Genomic DNA, 22,500 nt, shown 5'->3' on the forward strand with positions numbered 1-22,500 from the left:
CACACATACAGACCAATACCCAAAAACCAGTTTTTTGGACTCAGGGGACCTTGAAACGTATAGAAATTAGAAATTGGGGTACCTTAATTTTTTTCGGAAAGCAATACTTTCCTTACCTATGGTAATAGGGCAAGGAAAGTAAAAATGCTTCAATTCTTCAATACATTGGAAATGGTAGTTGAACTAGAAACCTGAATGAAATCTAACTGAACAATGAATACTTGTTATAACATATAATTTTGTTGCTAGGGTAAGTAGTACAGGTGATTCTGTAGAGATATGACACTGTAATTAGCAACTAGAAACAATACCTGTTCATTATTTTGGTACTGAATAATTTGCCAGCCTCCAATTACAACCAGCCCAGAGAGTACAGAATATAATTGCATTGTATACTCTCCGATAACAACATCTCTTGTAAACAAAGTGCCAACCCAGCAAATGTATTCCAGCCGCCAAAGTTGTTGTTTTGCGATAGAATATCCGACGCCATTTTGGATTTGCGAACTGTTCGGCCTGACGATTCTAATTACACGCCTTGTTACTTCTGCAGGTGTCCAGTTGTACTGTGCTACTGTTGTCAATAGTCAGTAGTAGACAGTAGTGAGTATTATCTGGAGCCTGAAGCCTGTAACAGTGGAAGCTAACAATGGTCAGAGCTTGTTAACTTTGACAGGTTCTATTTTGGTTGGATTGTGCTCGGCTTTTGAAGTCATGTTGGTGGTTATCAGTTGATTACTAGATAATTGTGATTAACTGTGTGATATTTTTGAATAAGTGTCATTAAGTGTCAGAGTGTTTATCTCTTTCCTGTATAGGGCTACTTGTAATATAAATATAAAGAAGATAAAAATCTCAGTACCCTTTTTTTAAAATATTTTAAAATAGGGTACTGAGATTTTTATTTTCTTTATATTTATGTCACAGTGTTGTATGATAGTTATTGGAAGAAACATTTTGAGAGAATGGCAGCGGAAAGAATCCAGCTACAAATCCATTTGTAGAGATCTGGAGGAAATAGAAGTATCTTTGGGACAAATAAATGTATGGAATAATAGATCTCTGATATAAAAAATTTTCTTAATGAATTTGAGTGAATAAGGAGTAATATATTGTGAGTTGGAACAGGCAAATGAGCCTTTGAATGAAAAAATATAAAGAAGGATGAGAAGGAAAAGAAGAAGAAGAAAGGAATGCTTACTCTTACACCAAACTGACAATCTCTGGATAGCAGCGCTCACATTATACAAAGCCATAGCGGCCAGCCAGTCTACAGATGGAAGGAAATTGCTGAGATATTGCAATTATTCAAATTCTAATGAATTAATTATTATTATTAAACGAAAATCCAAATCAATATTAATTGCTAGTATTATTAATATTACTATTATGAATTACTTAAAATAAATTATTCAAATCCTAATTAACTATTAATTTGGATTTTCGTTAGTAATAATAATTAATTCATTTTTCATTTCATAGTGTTGTATGCTTGATGATTCGTTTGGTTTTGTTTTTTTAAATAATACGCTTATTATTATTATTATTATTATTATTATTATTATTATTATTATTATTATTATTATTATATTATTATTATTTATAATTAATTCATTAGCATTTGAATAATTGCTACATCTCAGTAATTTCCATCTGTAAATAAAGAAGAGGAACGGAAACAAGAAGAATATTAACAAGAGAAACAAGAAAAACGAGAGGATGGAAAAGAAGAAGATAAAGAGGAAGAAAGAGAAGAAGAAGAAGAAGATTCATCGAATATAGTTGTTTCCATCCTTGAATTCCTACGTTAAATTAAAAGTTTTACTGTAGAAATGTTATTGAATATGTGACAGTTCTCAATTTGACGCTTCTTGATAGTTTAATCATTGATGTATTTCAAATTTAGTTAGAGTATTAAAAATTTACTCAATCCACAAATCGATTGTTAGTTATTGGAATGTTGTAAACTACGCTCGAGGAATTGAAGTTGCAGAATAGCTTGAAGTAATAGAAGATTATCATTGAAAAACTGTGAAAATGTAAGAGTGAAAAAACTTTTAGAAAGCTTGAGCACCCAATCACTGGGATGATTGACAAGGATCGCGGGTTTAACTCTCTGCAAACAAAAATATTCAATTATTCACAGGAAATTTAGAACGCTTCACAGCCGGAATCTCAGAAACATCGAATCGGACTTTCACTCTTTCAGGGATAGGTGGCATGTGTTATTATGCTGCCTCGACGTGTTCTCACTTGATTTGAGGTACCTATTCCTCAATGTTTATGTAATGCTTTTTTTCTATTCTACTGTATATTGTGAAATAGTTCCAGTTATCTACATTATCTGTCTTCCTACTATTCTTTCTTCTGTGTACTTCAAATCCTCCCGATTAAGGTTAAGGATGGAGCTTCAACGAAATAAAAGTTGCTCAAATCAGCTCAAAACGAGCTCAAAACGATGGCCTGTTTAGTTTTTCGATTTCGAAAAGTGGAGAGCTGGCATTAAGTTGGCTCTCCAATTTTTGAGACGTCATATCTCGAAAACGGTGGGTGCTCAAAACGAAATAAAATTTGCTCAAATCAGCTCAAAACGAGCTAAAAACGATGGCGTGTTTAGTTTTTCGATTACGAAAAGTGGAGATCTGCTCTCCAATTTTTGAAACGTCATATCTCGAAAACGGTGGGTGCTCAAAACGAAATAAGAGTTGCTCAAATCAGCTCAAAACGAGCTCAAAACGATGGCGTGTTTACTTTTTCGATTTCGAAAAGTGGAGAGCTGGCATTAAGTTGGCTCTCCAATTTTTGAGACGTCATATCTCGAAAACGGTGTGTGCTCGAAACGAAATGAAAGTTGCTCAAATCAGCTCAAAACGATGGCGTTGAGAGATTTCAAAAATATTTTAGTGGAGAGCCAACTTGATGTTGGTCTGAATATTGAGCAAGTATCATAAATAAGACTAGGCCTAAGTTTAGTATTAGCATAGAGAAACAATGAAGTAGATATCCCGTGGTGCAGGCTGTTTATGTCACAACTTTTACTGTTAACTTGAGCCGATTACTGTCAATTATTGTCGATTTTTACTGTTTTGTTTGGGAGAGAGTGTATGAACGGCATAATATGAGAGACTAACAGCGTCACACAGCTTCACAAGAGAGAACCACGTGGACTATAGGCTTGAGATAACAGTAAAAGTTGCGACATAAACGCCCTATACCATGGGATATCTACTTACGCTATTGTTTCTCTATTGTATTAGCAATTTTTGTATGTTTAATATAATAATCAGCTGATAGTTGCAGTGATAGTAGTTTTTATTTTTCTGCTCAAAATTTTCAAGTTTATTTCAATATTATTGAAACTTTCGGATTTTTTAGTGTTATTTCCGGCTCTTATCAACCCTTCGAAATTCAAAATTCATCAGTCATATCTCGAATACGTATTCTCTGAGTGAATCGTTATCTTTGGTGAAAACAGAAATTTTAAACTTAACCTCACTTTGGACTATTTATGTGCCAAAATCAAGGAATTGAAGAAGTTTTGGGCAATTGCCTGTTTCTCTTTCCAATATCGTGTTTGTGACTGTTCTAATAAATAAATATAAATAAATAAATAAATGAATAATAAATAATATTATGTATATGTTTTGTCAATAAACTCCTCTGGTTGCAATTCATTCGCAATCAGAGAAATTATTATTATTTTTTTTAATAATACTCATCCTCTACGAATCAATCTTCATCTCGTCCTCTAGTTCTCTTCCATTTTTCATCCTGTCTCTGCAATTTCTTGCACTCTCAGGAAGTGAACTTTTACTTACTTGCATTTTATTGTCTATCATGCACTTACTAAATAGCTCCTGATAACTAACTACTTGATATCTTCTCCATCACCTTCAACTCACGCTTATCGAAATATGGGTCCTGTTTTGTTGCATGTGTGGTGTGTGTCCTGGTTTGACGCAGTTGGATACACGATCAAGGACGTGACATACGTGTGGCGGCGTCAGGTGGTGACATCGACCGACATGAAGTTGTCACAGTTTGACCTCATCGGTACGCCTGCCGCTAACCAGACCGATCTACTCAAATCCGGTAAGTAGGTACCCTTCTATTTTTACAATCAATTGAATACATTCGAATATGAAATCAGTTCAATTCAATCAAATAATGCTTCTATTTCATCTATTAATAGTTCATTCGATTTAGCCTAAAATCTTTGCAAGTTGAAATCTAAGGGAAACTCCATTTTTGTATCCTTCTCAAGGTCTCTCCAAACCTATAGTGAGGTCCACGTTATAATGACAGTATTTGATCAACTTTGGTTTTGCTATCCTTGTCTATTATTTGACAAAGCCGGTGGTACTATCCTTTTCCAGGTTCACAACGATGCCAATTATGTTTTTTACAGTGTAGAAATATAATTAACTAATGCAGAGAAACGGCATCGCTATTCTTCTATCTTTATCCACTGCCATTATAACGTGGACCTCACTATAGCGTAGCGTAGCCAGAAATCTAGAGCAGGAGTAGGAGGAAGAGGAGGAGCGAGAGAAGGAGGAAGAGGAGGAGTAGGAGGAGGAGTAGGTGGAGGAACAGAAGGAGGAAGAGTAAGAGGTGGTGGAGGAGAAGGAGGAGGAGGAGGAGGAGAAGGAGGTAGAGGAGGAGGAGGAGGAGGAGTTGGAGGAGAAGGAGGAGGAGGAGGAGGAGGAGGAGAAGGAGGAGGAGGAGGAGGAGGAGGAGGAGAAGGAGGAGGAGGAGGTTTAGAAGGAGGAGGTGGAGGAGGGTGAGGAGGAGGAGGAGGAGGAGGAGGAGGAGGAGGAGGAGGAGGAGGAGGAGGGGAGAGGAGAAGGAGCTATGGAATGGACAGATTGATTAACATTAGGGAATACGTCTACCTTATTTCTATAGTGAGGTCCACGTTTTAATGGCATTGGAGAAAAATAAGAGAACAGTGTTTCCGATTCTTGACTTGCCACTGTCTTCTATAGACGATAGCTGATATAGGAGTATCTATGAAATTTCAACTGTTAATTCTCTTTGAATTAAATTATTATATTTTACTCTTTAGGAAAATATATTTTTCAGTGATTGAATAATATATTTCCATGATAGAGATTGGATATTTTGTTGATCAATAATTTTTTACGCAATTTTTAAAATACGATCTGGCAACATTGTAGAACTGGAGAAGGAAAGCGCTATCTGCTTCGTCTTATAATATACAAGGATAGCAACATCAATGTTGATCAAATACTGCCATTATATCAATTATTGACAGTCCAAAATAGGGTTCTGCATTTTAGGTTTTCACTTTCTCAAATTCTACAAAAATAAACTAATTGTAAGAGAATCAATATTCCCGTTTTTCCGGTATGCAATCCACAAGTTGACATGTTTTGATGCGAACAAACGAACACACGAACACACGAACAAACACAACCCTACTCTCTCTTTATAGAAACCTACTATGTTTGAAATTTCGTGAAAATCGTTTTCGAGATCAGTTGATCATAAATATCCAGATATGAATATAAATTTTAGTCGTGTTTGATATATTTGAATATCAGAAGATACTAGTTTTCTAAATCGTTATGGTGACGTTGAATACAGTCCATAGACCGTGTTTATTATACCTCCGAATATCTCCGGCCTAATTCACGTCTTGTCATGTGGAAATGTCGCCTACCAACCGTCTTCAAACGTTCATAAACGCTCACACTTTAAACGCGTTTCGAGTTATATAACATATTCGTATTGTATAATCGTATATATTTTGCAGTTGTGCGCATTCTTGCTGGCTGACAATCGCGCTTTCATATTCAGATTCCTCAACAGCTGTAAATGTGCAGACGTTGCAATTCTATGGCTTTGCTCCGTCATTTCAAAATTGAGTCGTCTTTTCGCGCACACTGCATACTGCATACTGATATTATTGTGGGTTATAATGAAGAACGATAGATAGAGACAGATATAGGAATAGTGAGAGTAAGAGATAGAGATATTTGATATTTGATATTTATTCGATTCGTCTTACATTGCCAGGTCTGACAAGACATGTATGGCAAACACTTATAACATTAAACAAAACAAAAAATAACACTTCTCAATTTAAATACAATACATAGTGGAGATTTATACAATTGATGAAAATAATCTAGGCTAATTTATTGGATGGACAGAATTCACAGGGAAGTGGAAATTTGAAAGGTACAAGTGGGAGGATATTAAGGCTTGTTGAGGGGTAAGGATATATAATAATAAGGAGGATTATGGATATGAAGGAACCCGGATTTTTGGTGGAGTTCTACCACTCTAGCACCTTGGGTAGAAATAGAGATGGATAGATAGAGATTGATTCATTGATTGATTGATTGAGTACTTTATTTATGTAGATTACAATATATACTGGCTTATACACTTATATACAATAGCTTACAATACAGCAAAATTATAGATGAATTTACATAATATAGACTAAGAAAATAATTATTGAACTGTATATGATATGAAAAAGTAATTTTTAATATAATAACTATAGATAATTATATTGTTATGCATCTACATAAATTGGCGGAGCTTTGGACATATCAATGTCCATTCTTCGGAAAGAATATTAGAAATATCCTCCCCACTAACTCTCTACCAAAGAGAGAGAGAAAGAGAGAGTAACAGAGAGAGGGTGTGAGAGTGAGTGGTGGAGAGAGATTCAGATTCAGATTTCTTCATCCATGTGTTTAACAAAACAAAATTCAACTTAGGTTCTAGCGTTATAAATAAATACCAGTAGCAGTCGAATAACATGGTGACTCATATTAAACCAAAGAGTTCTACAATAATATTGAGCTAGAAAAATGATGAAATATGCTAAATTTAAGGTACTAGTGAAATGTTTTCACATGAAACGGTGAAGTTTGCACCTAAGAAGTCCATTCTCAGAGAGGGTATCGAGGATACCCTCCCCTTCAGCACTTAACCGTAAAATAGAGATGAGAGAAATAGAAATAGAGTGACAGAGAAAGATTCAATACGATTTACTGCATCAATTTATTCACAGATTTCGAAAAGGTTATCCATTTTAATTATTTATAATTGCCATTATTTTTGCCAAGAGAGATCGCTGCTAGTGACAGAAGATCCATTGTGATTGGATCCATTTTGTAGCCGCCATTTTGTTTCTCATCTTGACCTACTGCAATAAATTTCGATCTAACTGGAGTTGTGGTCCAAAAATTTGCAGTCTCAGTGTAGTTTAGGCTTTGGATGGTAGTGACCTTTTGATGACCAGTTTCTATAGTCCATTTTGTTTCTCATCTTGACCTACTGCGATAAATTCCGATCTGACTGAAGTTGTGATCCAAAAATTTGCAGTTTCAGTGTAGTTTAGGCTTTGGATGGTAGTGACCTTTTGATGACCAGTTGCTATAGTCCATTTTGTTTCTCATCTTGACCTACTGCAATAAATTTCGATTTAACTGAAGTTGTGATCCAGAAATTTGCAGTTTCAGTGTAGTTTATGCTTTGGGTTATAGTGTCCTGTTCACAGTTGCTATAGTCCACTCCCAGACCATAACTAGATCCCAGAAGAGAGAGAGAGAGATTAGAGTTCTTTATTAATGTATGTTACAATATTTTGCTTCTACACTAATTTACATTAAATGACGGTAATGCTAATTAATCAACAAATTTTACAAAGTATGAACTATTAATACTTCGCGTGCTAGACACGTCAATTGACGGGATCTGTTCTCCACTAGTATTTTGCGAGGTACGTCATTTGACGGGTTCAGTTCCCCGCTCACATTTTGCGAGCAACGTCTTTTGACGGTCTCCGTTCTCTAGACTGTTAAGGTGCGTACAGACTTTCGCTCTGCTCCGCAACCGAACGTCACTCCAGCAGAGCGATTGATGATCGACCGGCGAGCAACAGTGGTTCGACCGGGGAACGCGAGAAGATCTAACATCTTCCGTAACGTTCATGATGGGTGCGTGGGCGGTGCGACTGTGGTTCGATGGTTTGTACGAGGGCGGTACGAGGGCGGTACGAGGGAGGAGCGGGTGAGCTCGGTGCGGGTTGGAAGCACGAATATGTGTACGCAGCTTTAGAGTGGTCAAACCCGTTAAAATACGTGCTTTTCTTACTTCAGATGTGTTCATTGGTATATTAGTTATCGAATCCACCACTAGAATTCGCTCTATGATGAATTGCATTCTAGTTATGATTTTGCTGAACTCCTGCTCTTCTACTCAATGGAGGTTAGTTCATGCATGAGCCGATAGTTTTTACTTTCCTTGCCCTATTACCATAGGTGAGGAAAGTATTGCTTTCCGAAAAAAATTAAGGAAAATATTAATAAAAAATTATTTAATAAAAATTAAATTCCAAATTTCTATACGTTTCAAGGTCCCCTGAGTCCAAAAAACTGGTTTTGGGTATTGGTGTGTGTGTGTGTGTGTGTGTGTGTGTGTGTGTGTGTATGAGTGTATGTGCGTCTGTGTACACGATATCTCATCTCCCAATTAACGGAATGACTTGAAATTTGGAACTTAAGGTCCTTTCACTATAAGGATCCGACACGAACAATTTCGATCAAATGCAATTCGAGATGGCGGCTAAAACGGCGAAAATGTTGTCAAAAACAAGGTTTTTCGTGATTTTCTCGGAAACGGCTCCAACGATTTTGATCAAATTCATACCTAAAATAGTCATCGATAAGCTCTATCAACTGCCATAAGTCCTATATCTGTAAAAATTTCAGGAGCTCCGCCCCATCAATGCGGATAGATTCCCAATTATCAGGCTTCAGATACAATTGAAACGAAAAAAAATCAAGTGGAGTAGATTGAGCATGAAAATCTCTACAATAAATGTTCAGTAACATTTTCACCTAAAATTGAAAATAAGCTTTAAATTCGAGAAAATGTGATTATCCAATTGCAAATTATTGTTTTATTCTATTAAATCATTCACTATGAAGTGATATCAGACCTCATGTGTGTCTCCAGCGTTATTGCCCTGTCACCAGCTGGCTCAAATCTTTGAATAGTGGACTTAAGATGCGCGGGAACACTAGCGTCAGTTGATCAATTTTCATAACGGCAAGGAAAGTTGTGTGAGTGCGCCACACCAGATTTTTGTGTCTTGTTGCCATGGATCCAGCTGAAATTTCTGATATTCTAAACGATTTATTAATCAATGGGAATGAAGATTGAATGCAATTAGAATAACGATAATATAATACCTGTATTGTGATGTAACTTCATAAATCGGTGGTGTTTCAACAAATAAATGTCGATTCTCTGAAAAGGATATAAAATATCTTTTCCATCAACACACGACCGGGAAAAGACAAAGGGAGAGTGTGTGAGGGAATGGAAATGTGTTGAAGGAAGAGGCAGAATGAGGGTGAGATAAAGTGATATTCATACCATTTCTCATAAAAAGCATGAATGCTTTCTATACAATCATTACTGCCAGATTGGAAAGTCTCACATCATAGAACCATAAATATTACAACTCATCCATATTATTTGTTTATTGGATAGAACGTGAAATTAAGAAGTAAATTATAAATGCTAGAATACAGAGATTGCCAAGAAAACCTTCTAGTTTCAAATGTTTTTACAAAGTGTTTATTGAATTCAACTTGAATAATCGAAAGCGAAAAATACAGATCCACCAGAGACCCTTGAAAAATAATCTATCAGAAAAAATTGTCTTTTTTTCTTTATGGCTACTTTTGAATATCCAAGTACCCTTTTTACTTTCCTTGCCCTATTACCATAGGTAAGGAAATTATTGCTTACCGAAAAAAATTGAGGTACCCAAATTTCTAAATTTCTATACGTTTCAAGGTCCCCTGAGTCCAAAAAAGTGGTTTTTGGGTATTGGTCTGTATATGTGTGTGTGTGTGTGTGTGTGTGTGTGTGTGTGTGTGTGTGTGTGTGTGTGTGGTGTGTGTGTGTGGTGTGTGTGTGGTGTGTGTGTGTGTGTGTGTGTGGTGTGTGTGTGTGTGTGTTTGTGTGTGTGTGTGTGTGTTGTGTGTGTGTGTGTGTGTGTGTGTGTGTGTGTGGTGTGTGTGTGTTGGAACAAGGTATAATACGGGGAGACAATCAAGTATACACAGCACATTAAGGGGAGGTGTGTACACTAAGGGGAGACCCCGTAGTGTCACTGCTCAATTTTAGTAAAAATCACTTCTACATGCTTAAAACCATGTAAAAACGTAATAAAAAAAAATCTCCCCATTTTGTTAGTACTCCACCTAATTGGGATACACTCCAGTTAGCAAAATTGCCACCACGTTGTGCTACGATCGCTAATACACACTTACACAAAACTCATTTACGGATTGAGCATACAATGCGGGGTACTTGCATATCCCTGCATATCTCCATTGTCTCCTTCACTGTTCGAAGTAACTGGTTTGCTATGGGGCTTGCCGTGAATTTATGAATCAGCAACTTATCTCCTTTTTCGTTCAGACTCATTGAGTCACAGCTTAGCGAATTCATAGTTTATTTTTCTGTTCATTCACTTGAGACATGAGAAGGGAGCGAGGAAACATGCTGCCAGAATGTATTGTGGTACTGATTTTTTAGTTATTTGGTACAAATAGTCTGAAAATGATTCTTCACAAAAAAATACCCTCTGCTAACCTTACAGTGTTAAAAATACCTGTTTTTTTCTCCATATAACTCAAAAACCTTTCATAGTGAAAAAATCCAGAACTGTTTCCAAGAGAATAAAATCCTCTACAATTCAACGCCAAATTAGGTTCATCACAATCAATGGTGACTTGGTAACACAATTTCCCGAGAATTTTCCGCATTGAATTTGGGTTATTGCTAGAATGATGCGAATAGGAGGCTTGTTAAGATTCAAGAATAGCACGTCAGTAAGTTTATATTCTTGAACAGGCTTCACTGAGAATTCACTTACTGTTTTAGAGAAGCGGATGCCTCAAACTTTGCTAACTAACATTGTATCTCAAGATCAGGATAGCCTATGATAAAATGAAATTTGTCTCTTAGTTTCTCTCCATATTGACATTTTCTTCTGTGTCTGTCAATCCTTGCAAAAACTCTCTTGTAAACCTTGGATTGAATATTTTACTTGTGTACGGCATGCTCACTTTTTGTGAAAAGACGTTGTTCCGGAGAAAAGATTTAGTAATCATACCCTGCTCAAAAAAAAAAAATAGTAGTCACAACACCTTTTCCAATTTTATTTGAGAAAGTAAAAAGTTAATTTGAGAAAGTATCAATTGTATTGAGAATAGTCACTTGTAATTGAGAGAATGTCAGATGTAGCCTAAATGAGAATAGTCAATTGTATTTAGGAAGTCATCACACATGTAATTGAGAGTAGTGAATTGTATTTGAGAAATCGTCAAATGTAAATGAGAAGATATCATATTATGAGCAGACATTTGAAAATGAGAAAATTTTCCAATTGACATGTCGTGACTCTTCTGTAGCCTACAGGTTTGATTTGAGCAGGAAAGGATACTGTACTACGTACACAGTATTCCATAGGCTTTGTATGTGTGAAATTATTATTTTCAATTGTGAAATTGAGGAGCTGGGTGGAAAAACGACCCGAGGCCACTCGTGTCGTTTTTCCGCAACACGCTTCATTCTATCCGCCATCAAATTCTGTACAGATTGGTACATAAAATGTTGTTGTATCTTGAAAAATGATTGAGTTGTGAAAATTTTTTGTTTGTGTGGCAAACCTGAAATTATTCAGCTGACTAGCTGTGAGCCAGCAGCCAGTGAAATCCTTATTTTGTTTTCTTACAAAAGAAGAAGCTGATTGATTGATTGATTGATTGATTGAGTACTTTGTAGATTACTGTACTTATGTAGATTACAGTATATACTGGCTTATACACTCATATACAATAGCTTACAATACAGCAAAATTATAGATGAATTTACATAATATAGACTAAGAAAATAATTATTGAACTGTATATGATATGGAAAAAGCAATTTGGAATAACTATACAAGATTATATTGTAATGCATCTACATAAATTGGCGGAGCTTTGGACATATCAATGTCCATTCTTCGGAAAGAATATTAAAAATATCCTCCCAACTAACTCTCTACCAAATGAATGGTATAAGAAGATCATTAATACATCCAAGGGAACCAATTATCCTCTAGATGATGAAAATAATGAAGAAGGCGCTCCTGAAGAAGAATCCGATGCTGAAAGCATTGGGTGTATGAATTTCCCGAAAATCAGAACAGTACCATGTAACATTCCAGAGTCTTGATTATGGGAAGAAACGTGTTCAAGAAGAAAATATCATCTTCAATTGTTCACTTCTAAATGACATTTTTTAGATCTTTATTACCTACTTATTAATTATCCAATATCATGAGCAATGTATTATCATTATCACTACTCTTGATACGGGTTTTTCATCATTTTATTGAACCTCTGAACATGTAACAACCAGGGTTATGGAAAAACGACCTGAGACAACACACCTTATATCAATTATTATCAGTTAGCCTTGAATTACTGGCTAATTATGAATAATAGCATTGAAAATAGTATAAAAATATCAATAAAGTTCAAATACTTGCAAGAATATTGCATTCTGAAGAAATAATGAAGATGTGTACTAAATATTTCAAACTCAATTTACACAAAACTTGATTTTTCGACTCAGGTCGTTTTTCCACCCAACTCCTCAATTATTTCCCCTGTACTGTTCACGAATGATTAATGAGAATCATTTCTATGTATGTATTGGCAACACGACTTTTGTCTCCAAACATTTGAACTTGATGAAGATCAAATTCTCTATGTTCACGGCGCAATTGAACTTTATCATCAATCAATTGAATCTCTTGATCAAGCAATTCGGTAACTCTCCAATGAATTTTGGGGCTCAAAATATTTTTTATTAAAAAACTAAACGTTTCATTTGAATATAAAATATATTATCATATTATTTTTTATGAGTACAGTTATGGAAAATAAAAGTATTGGTTTTTTAAAATCATTCCCCAATTACAACTGACAACTTTTCGATTTCAAATCGTATGTTCTCAAATTAGGAGTTGATAGTGAGCTGTTGAACGGAGCGGTCGCAGAATTGTTTTGCTCTCTTATCTCAATTTCCGGACGGGTCGTGCTTAATCGGTTCATTTAGTGCATGTTTAACCTAAAACGTTCTTTCGTAATAAATTGAATTATCAATTTGTTATTTATTTGTGAAATTGTTTTCAAGTGAATCGAAATATTCGAAGCTGAATGAATAAGAACAGTATCTAACAATACTTTTCACCGGACGATAGTGCTAAGAAGAGTCCTCGTGCTAAAAGTTCGCCTGAGCTCGAAGAGATGGAACAGAAAAAGCGTGCTCCAGACCCAAGTGTTAAAGCTTCCGGTAATGTGAACTCAGACTTTATTGAATCACTATTTGACCGTTTTGAAAAGCGGTTTAGTAAGGCTATGGATGAAAAACTCGCGCTGCTAGCTACAAAGGTGGATTTAAATGGTCTAATTGAAAAAGTGAATAAACTCTCTGTCGAGAATTAACAGTTAAGAAATCAAATTGTTGCTCAAAAAATTCAGAATAATCTCATAATCAGGAAGATGGAAAATTTTGAAAATAGATCGAGAAGTAACAATATACTTTTTCGCGGACTGAAATATGAATGTGCAACAGTGGATTACGTGAGAACTGTCAAAGACTTTTGTGTGAGTCATTTGGGGGCACGAGCAGGTACCTGGGTTAATCGAGCACATGCATTGGGCAAGAAAATAGATAACGGGCCAATCATTGCGCATTTTCCGGACGATCAGGACATCCATTTCATCACGAGAAACAGTAGGAAGCTGAAGGGTACACAGTTTGTGATTCATAAAGACTTTGCTTTCGACACAAGAAAACGACGATCAAAGCTTTTCCGGGTGCTTGGCGAGTTGAAGAAACAAGTTCCGGGAGTGAGAGGAGAGTATCGGTTGAAGTGGATCGTTTAATCGTGAATAGTCGGGTTTTCACGACTGGTCTCGGAGGGAGAGGATGGGCTGCAGAAGATCGGGAGCATGTTCGATGAGAGTGTGATGCGGCCGTGAGCGGGAGCATGTGTGATGAGGAGGAGCGAGGCGGCGAGGACGAAGACCGCAACCGCTGAGATAACGCCGTCAGTCCGTGTGAGAAGGGACAGTTGAGTATAGTAGCGTACAATGTGGCTGGATTAAGTGGTAAGATTGTTCAAGTATATAATTTTATTTGTAATTATGATTTTTTGTACTATTGGAGACGTTTGTTGAAAGAGGAAAGCAATTGTATTTTGAAAACTGTTTTCCAGATTACAATTTATACTGGGAATTCGCAATTGGAGAATCAAACTGAGGTAGAGCAAAGGAGGAAAGTTAATAGAAATTAGTGAAAGAATAGAGAGTTTTTGTAAGGTAATCGATGCGCTTGAGAGAAAGTTATTCACATGAATGCAGGACAACGGGATGAATATTATATAGTTCCAATTTACCTGAGTGGTGGAGGAGACATGGAATGGAGAGAGAATTCAATACATATGGGAGTTTATGATAGTGCAAGAGCATAATAGAAATAATATGATTTTAATTGGAGATTTTAACGGTAGAATAGGAATGGACAGGACATGTCGGAATTAACAGATGTAATAGAATTGGAAATGCACTGAGTAATAAGCAAGAGTCAAAGGATGAGGTGATTAATATGAAAGGTAAGAAAATATTGGAGTTCTGTGAGGTTTTTAATTTCATCATTATGAATAGAAGGATAAGTGGAGATAGGTGGGGAGACTTTACTTTTATAGGCAGAGGGGCTTCCGTAATAGATCTATGTTGCATGGCTGTCGAATTAGCGCAAATAGTTGGAAAATTTTCTATTGTGCCAGAATTTTTATCTGACCATTCCCAATTGAAGCTACGCTAATCACGGTTGATACTCTAGAAAGAGAGAGCACAATTTTACCACTCTTACCGAAGTTGAAATGGAAGGAAGCGAGGAAGAATGAATATATATCTAAACTCACCAATGCTTGTAGAGAAATAATGGTCTTCCCGAGAGTAGTGAAGAGACTTATGAAGTATTAAATAATCTTGTATATAGAGCTGCAAATTATGTGCCCCAACCTGATAGAAAGAGAGAAGGATGGAGAGAAAAGTGGTTCGACAAAGAGTGTGCGGTTATGAGAAAGCGAGTGTTCAGCCTATTGAATGTGTTTAGAAAATCAAATTCGGAGCAGGTGAGAGAAAATTATATGAAGGTAGTGAAGGAATACAAACTGCTATGTAAGAGTAAAAGGCAAGCGTATTACAGCGATATAAAAGAACAATTCAGAAGAGTCAAGGATTCCAGTGATTTGTGGGCTCTGATAAAGAAATTCAAGTGTAGAGAGTTCAAGATTTCGGGAACTGTGTGTGCTGAGGATTGGGTTGAACACTTCAGACGAGTGTTTTGATCAGTTTGCGGGGTAGTCACATATTATGCGGCGAGGAATGTTGAAGATCAAACTCTTGACAAAGACATAGATATGAATGAATTGGAAAGTGCCTTCAAGACAATGCGCAACAATAAGGCTCCAGGTGATAACAGAGTTCCTGCTGATTTTACAAGAATGCGTCAAAAATTACAAAGAGATTATTTTGACTTTTTCCAATGCCATCGTCAGAGGTGGACAGATACCAACAGGGTTTCCACGTTCAATTATATTTCCATTGCATAAAAAAGGTGATACCAATGAAGTGAATAATTATAGAGCCATATCTTTTATAAATGCTGTCGCTAAAGTATTTTCATTTATTTTACTGAGAAGGTTGCAGTTGTGGAGGAAAGAGAAAAGATTATTAAAGAGAATCAGTGTGGCTTTCGGAGAGGTTATTCGGCTACTGATAATATTTTTGTTCTATTCAATATAGTAATGAAAACGTTGAATAGACCTACAAAGAAGTTGTACTGTTTCTTTTTGGGCTACGATAGTGTGGACAGAGAGGCTTTATGTTTTAACTCAGATTTTCTTTTGTCTGTCTGTCTGTCCATCTATGGTGTCAAAGATAATATGTTCTTGCTCAAAAAACTCTAAAGGAATTGACAATATCCCAAGCTTATTTTATAAAAAATTGTTACCAGTTATTTTACCTTCTATCACTCACATATTCAATGTCTCTCTTCAGACAGGAAAATTTCCTGATCTCTGGAAATGCTCCATGGTGAAACCCATTCCTAAATCGACTAATCCAATCGCTCCTGCAGACTGCAGGCCCATCCATATTCTGTGTTCCATATCTAAGGCACTGGAGAGAATTGTGCATGCTCAGGTAAGTCAATATCTTTCAAGTTTTGACTTCTTTTCGAATTTCCAGTCTGGCTTCCGCCCAAATCATAGCACATGTACTGCTCTCTTGCGCATAACAGATGACATACGTGCAGCTATGGATAAAAGATTACTCACGTTACTTATTCAGTTCGACTTGAGCAAGGCATTTGATAATGTTTCTCATGCCTTGCTAATTCATAAGCTGAAGTATCATTGCCACTTCTCCGTTCTGCAGTAGCATGGTTCTCCTCATATTTGTCCAACAGATTTCAGGCAGTATTTGGTAGCTGTGGTGATTCCTCTAATTGGAGACCAGTTTTGAGAGGTGTTCCTCAGGCTCTGTGTTGGGACCCCTTCTCTTCTCTGTTTTCATCAATAATGTTTCCTCTGTTTTCTCAAACTGTTCTTATCACCTATTTGCTGATGATCTTATGATCTACGCTCACTGTTCAAAAGAAAGAATTTCAGAAGCAGTTCAGTCCATGAACCAGAATATTGAGTCACTCCTGCAGTGGACTGGTGCCCATCAGCTGATCCTCAATGCACAAAAGACGAAAAGCATCATTCTTGGCTTCCCAACTCTTCTGAGCAGATTTGATCAGGAAAGACTCCCGGCTATCACTGTTGCAGGAAATGTTGTTCCCTACCTGAAGAGTGTGCGAACTCTTGGACTGTATCTAGACCAGAGTCTTAGCTGGAAGGAGCAGACCACTCATGTATGTAACAGAGTGTTTGCAGGCATGCACCAGCTCAAACGTCTGAAACATTTCCTGCCTCAAAGCACACGTATCCTATTGGTCAGATCATTAATAATACCCTTTCTTGATTATTGCTCAACCGTATACGTTGACCTGACAGATGAATTGAATGGTAGGATGCAGAGATCCCTCAATTATGCAATAAGATACATCTACAATGCCAGGCGGGATGAGCATATAACGCCTTACTTTATGCAACTGGAATGGCTGAAAATCAAGAATCGAAGGAAATATTTCCTCCTGATTCTGGTATATAAAATAATTGTGAAAAATGAAGGACCATGCTATCTGCGTAACTCATTCACTTTGTTATCATCCGTTCATACTGCTCGTCAAACCAGGTCACATCAGTTCACTCTTCAAATTCCTCATCACCGTACATCCATATTCAATTCGTCTTTCATCACAACAGCAAGCAGAGAGTGGAACGCCCTTCCAACTCACATTGTGTTTTCCACGTCTCTCTCCCTGTTTAAGAAAAGATTGCACGCTCATTTGCTTATGATTGATGAGTGACTAGTCCTTTAACGATTATCAGTTTTACATTGATCCATACCATATGAATATTAAAAATTTGTCTTCTACATCCATTTATAAATAGTTTATATTATTTAACACACTTCATTATAACATGTATTACTTTGATTATTTTTGGTTTGATAGTATAGCCCTTTATTTTTTCTCCACTGTTTAATAACAGTTCAAATTTTTTTTTTTTTTTTTTTTTCAAGGAAATATCAATGCAAGTTTTATTCTCTTTTCTATCTACTAATTTGCTGAAAATGTATTTACTTTGTTTTTCTGTTTTAATTTTCATTCTGCTGGTATTGATTGAGTGATGGAATCTGTTATTGCTTGTTGTTAATGCTGCAGTAATTATTTTCTAGTTTTTTATTGTAGTTTAATATTCTTCATTTCATTATAATTAGTATTAATTATAATTAATATTTTATTGTAATCTCATTACCTATTTAATTCTAAGTTCTTAGAATATTTATCTTTAGTTTTTACATTCTATTATTTTTGTGATGTTATGTTTTGTTATAATGTGCAATGGGTCTTACTAGACCTAGCACTCAATAAAAATCAATCAATCAATCAATCAATCTGTCTGTCTGTATGTGTGTATGTAACGCGTTGATAGAATTCTATGAGATTTGGCAGAAATATTCCTTTTTCAACTGCGCGTCGATGTATTAAATACACAAGGTTTTTTTCAAATTTTGCATTTTAAGGATAATATGAAAAGAGAAGAATCCCTCATTACTCCGACATCACTGTATATAATTGACCGAGCGAAGTGAGGTCTAAGATTCATGTCGACGGCTGTGCATTTCTCTTTATGTTTATATGTTGCGCATTCACAGCGATATACGGCAATATATTTCCATGAAATTTAACAGGTATGTTCCTTTTTAAATTGCGCGTCGACATATATACGAAGTTTTTCAAAATGTTGCATTTCAAAGATAATATAAGAGGAAAAGGAGCCTCCCAAAGATACTCACAAAGATACAGAATATCTCTTGCAGTTAACAGAAGGCTTGATGAACATGGATCTTTGAAATTGGTTTTTTTTTTTTTTTGCATGCATCCACTCTTTCAAATAGGATACATTATTCTGAATTATTCTGTGAACATAGGTGTAGACTACTTTCTAGGATCATGTAATGTTAGGGTCAAGCTACTGAGAAGTCATGGTGGGGGGAGTGAACAAGGCCGTCGTGTTTTTCTTAGGCTAGTTTCACACGGCAGAATCCCGTCTCCTGAAGATCATAATTCAGATCATTTCATATTTCGCAGCTCGAAGGCTTTCACAAGGGGATCTCAAATTTCAGACGCGTTTGCTCAGAGTATGACTCATTACTTTTCTCAAAGTATTCGGATTTGGATTCAGCGACCCCAAATTTTTTAAAGCGTAAGTCCCATTTTCGAAAATACCCAAAAACAAGGGAGTTACAGCAGTTTTAATATAGCTTTTACATTATCATAAAGTTATGTTTAGTAAAATGTACCTACTAAGATAATAATACTTCTGCCTCACAGGTAAAGGTTTTTAGAAGCTTTTAAACACTCTTGAAAAGTTCAAACATGAACATTTTAAAACATTAGGGGCCGGTTTCCGAGCTCGGGATTTAGCTGAGTCCAAGACTTTAAACAGCTGGAGTCAGAAATTTGGTTTTCCAAGACGGGGCGTAATCGCAGTCATTGTCATAGTCACGTTTGAATTAAATCTCGAAAAACTAGAAAATTGAACACAAAATAAAATAAAGAGAAAATAGTGTAAAGTTTCAGCTATTTTGAATTATTCATGAATGTCTAATTCCGTCAAGGAAAAACGTTTCCAATTATAGAAATGAGAAAATAAAAACTAAGACTTCTATTATAAAAGCTGACCTTTTGGAAAGCCAATTTTCTGACTATTGCTGTTTAGAGTCTGGGACTTAGCTAAATCCTGAGCTCGGAAACGGCCCTAAAAGTTCTAGTTTAAAAAAAAAATTCCAGCTTTGAAAGTTTCAAACTTCAAAAGGTTGAATCCAAATATGGAATCAGAAATCATCTCCCATTATCACTCAATAAAATACGAGAAAAAGTAACCTTGTACAGTTAACATCACTGAATTATTTACGTTGTCGGGATTTCAATTTTGTCATACAACAATCTAATTCATTAGGTTGAAATCGTTGAATATTACCATGGATTTCCTGTTGAATCATTGACTTAAAATCTTTGCAACAATCAATAAAATCTATTACACAGTATAAATATGCAGTCAGTGAGTATAGAATGTAACATTCTATACTCACTGCATACAGTAGGCTATAAACATTGTGCTGATCTGAACAGTGAGTATAGAATGTAATTACATCATATTACTCTAACAGCTAACTGGATCTGAATTGATCTATTGTAATAATGTACATAATGAAATAATGTCTTACTATTCCAAGTAAAACGAAACTATGTTTGTGTTTGTATAAGAGCTGCTGAGTGGATACTGCATACTGAGAAATTCATAAATGATCCAGACCAGCCTGGCGACTTCGATGCTATCGACACCGGAATCTCCTTTTATTGCTATCAATGAATGAATCTGAATTAAAACCATGTATTGTATCAACTATCCTATTATCGTATTGTAATTCGTGAAGCCTGTTTAGTAAAAGCCAGTTACATACACATCGATTTTTTACTGTCCTTATAAAATTCTATTAGATCAAACAGATGATGTTTGACAAGTTGCACTTATTCGAATTCATAAGGATGGCAAAAAACAATCGTACAAAAATCAACGTGCATGTAACTGGCTTTCGAAGACCCATACGATATTGTATAGAATAGTAAATATCGAAATAAGTGTTGCAGCCAGAACTTGTGTTAAGAACCGGTTTTGTCCCCGCTTTGTAAGTTAAACTAAACACACAATTCCTCCTCGGAATGTGGGTTTGAAGTGTACACACCATTTCTCCCCGCTTTGTGCAGTGGAAGTGTACACACATTTCTCCTCGGTTTGTTCAGTGAAAGTGTACACACATTTCTCCCCTTTTTGTAGGTTTAATGCGTAATTTTTTTTTCAAGTTAACAGAAAAAGAAAGTTACAACTGTATTGAACACATATTAATATACTTTCTAAAACAAAAATTAAGTCTCCAACATGTGTGTAAATGTGTGTAAATCAGCCTCCCCGCAATGTATGTTCATTTCTCACCTCCCCGTTTGTTACCTTGTTCCAGTATGTGTGTGTGTGTGTGTGTATGAGTGTCTGTGTACACGATATCTCATCTCCGATTAATGGAATGACTTTAAATTTGGAACGCAAGGTCCCTACAATATAAGGATCCGATACGAACAATTTCGATCAAATGCAATTGAAGATGGCGGCGAAAAAGTCAAAAACAGGGATTTTCGCGATTTTCTCGAAAACGGCTCCAACGATTTTGATCAAATTTATACGTAAAATTGTCATTGATAAGTTCTATCAACTGTCACAAGTCCCATATCTGTAAAAATTTTAGGAGCTCCGCCCCACCTATGCAAAGTTTGATTTTAGATTCTCAATTATTAGGCTTCAGATACAATTTGGACAGAGACTTTCGAGTGGAAAAGATTGAGCATGAAAATTGAGCAAAAACAATTAATGTTCAGTAACATTTTCACCTAAAATTGAGAATAATCTCGAAATTCGAGAAAATGTGAATATTCAATAATTGCAAACTGTTGGCAACTGTTGATTCTATTAAATTATTCACTATGAAGAGATAGCAGACTTCGTGTTTCTCTAGTAATACCAGCTGGCTCAGATCTTTGAATAGTAGACTTGAGATGCGCGTGAACACTAGCGTCATTTGATACATTTTCATAACGGCAAGGGAAGTTGTGTGAGTACGCCACACCAGATTTTTTAAATTATTTAGTCACGTCATGTTTCGGCTTTAATAATTATTTAGTGTGAATAAATAATTTTAAAAAGCGTACTTAGATTTATATTTATATTTTCATTTATATTCTATTAGAAAAACTATAACAACACAGTATCATCATGTATATTATAGAAATGGTTGAAGCTGATATTGAACTTTTCGTAGTATCAAATTTTTTCCTTTCGAAACTTCAATAATGTAGTATTTATGTGCTATCAAAAGAGTGCAGTTCAACCAACATCTGTCCTTTTTTCTCGGTTGGGAATAATAATTGTAGTACCACAAATATGATGCTATTACAGGTTCCCAATAGACTCCCGTGAGAGGAATACAATATTATTTTTCACAGGTGTGGCAACATATGAATAGAAGTAGCTTTTCACTGGTGGTACACAAAAATATTCCCTTGTGAGTGAGTCTCTTCTAAGCATAAGTGAAAAAGTATGAGGAGAAGAAGAAGAAGAAAAAGGGAGGGAGAAGGAGAAAAGGAGGTGAAAGAAGGAGAAAGGGAGGAAAGAGAAGGAAACTATAGTGGGTAGAAATGTCACTTGTAGGCTAGATTCTGGATCAATCTTGAGATTCTAGATACTCACAAATAACAATTCGCCTGTATGCAGGTGCGTACAGATAGATATACGCGCCGCGAACATGAGCAATTCACTTTTAATCAGCTGATTATATCTGTATTTTTACCGGAACGGTAAGATGCAGATATAAAAAATCTGGTGTGGCGCACTCACACAACTTTCCTTGCCGTTATGAAAATTCATAACCTGACGCTAGTGTTCCCGCGCATCTAAAGTCTACTATTCAAAGATTTGAGCCAGCTGGTGACAGGGCAATAACGCTGGAGACACACATGAGGTCTGCTATCTCTTCATAGTGAATGATTTAATAGAATACACAATAATTTGCAATTGAATAATCACATTTTCTCGAATTTAAAGCTTATTTTCAATTTTAGGTGAAAATGTTACTGAACATTAATTGT

The 22,500-nt window shown here is 35.9% G+C and overlaps 1 protein-coding gene across 1 annotated transcript in view; it reads left to right on the plus strand.

The window, feature by feature from the left end:
- The window catches only part of LOC111062375 (gamma-aminobutyric acid receptor alpha-like), a 211,683-nt gene that overhangs the window by 144,603 nt on the left and 44,580 nt on the right, over positions 1-22,500 (plus strand). Inside the window, exon 5 of the mRNA XM_039422663.1 lies at positions 3,964-4,092. Within this exon, the coding sequence (XP_039278597.1) occupies positions 3,964-4,092 (129 nt within the window). The remainder of the gene's footprint in view (positions 1-3,963; positions 4,093-22,500) is intronic.

The sequence above is a fragment of the Nilaparvata lugens genome, chromosome 3, assembly GCF_014356525.2.
Source record: "Nilaparvata lugens isolate BPH chromosome 3, ASM1435652v1, whole genome shotgun sequence".
NCBI lineage: Eukaryota > Metazoa > Arthropoda > Insecta > Hemiptera > Delphacidae > Nilaparvata > Nilaparvata lugens.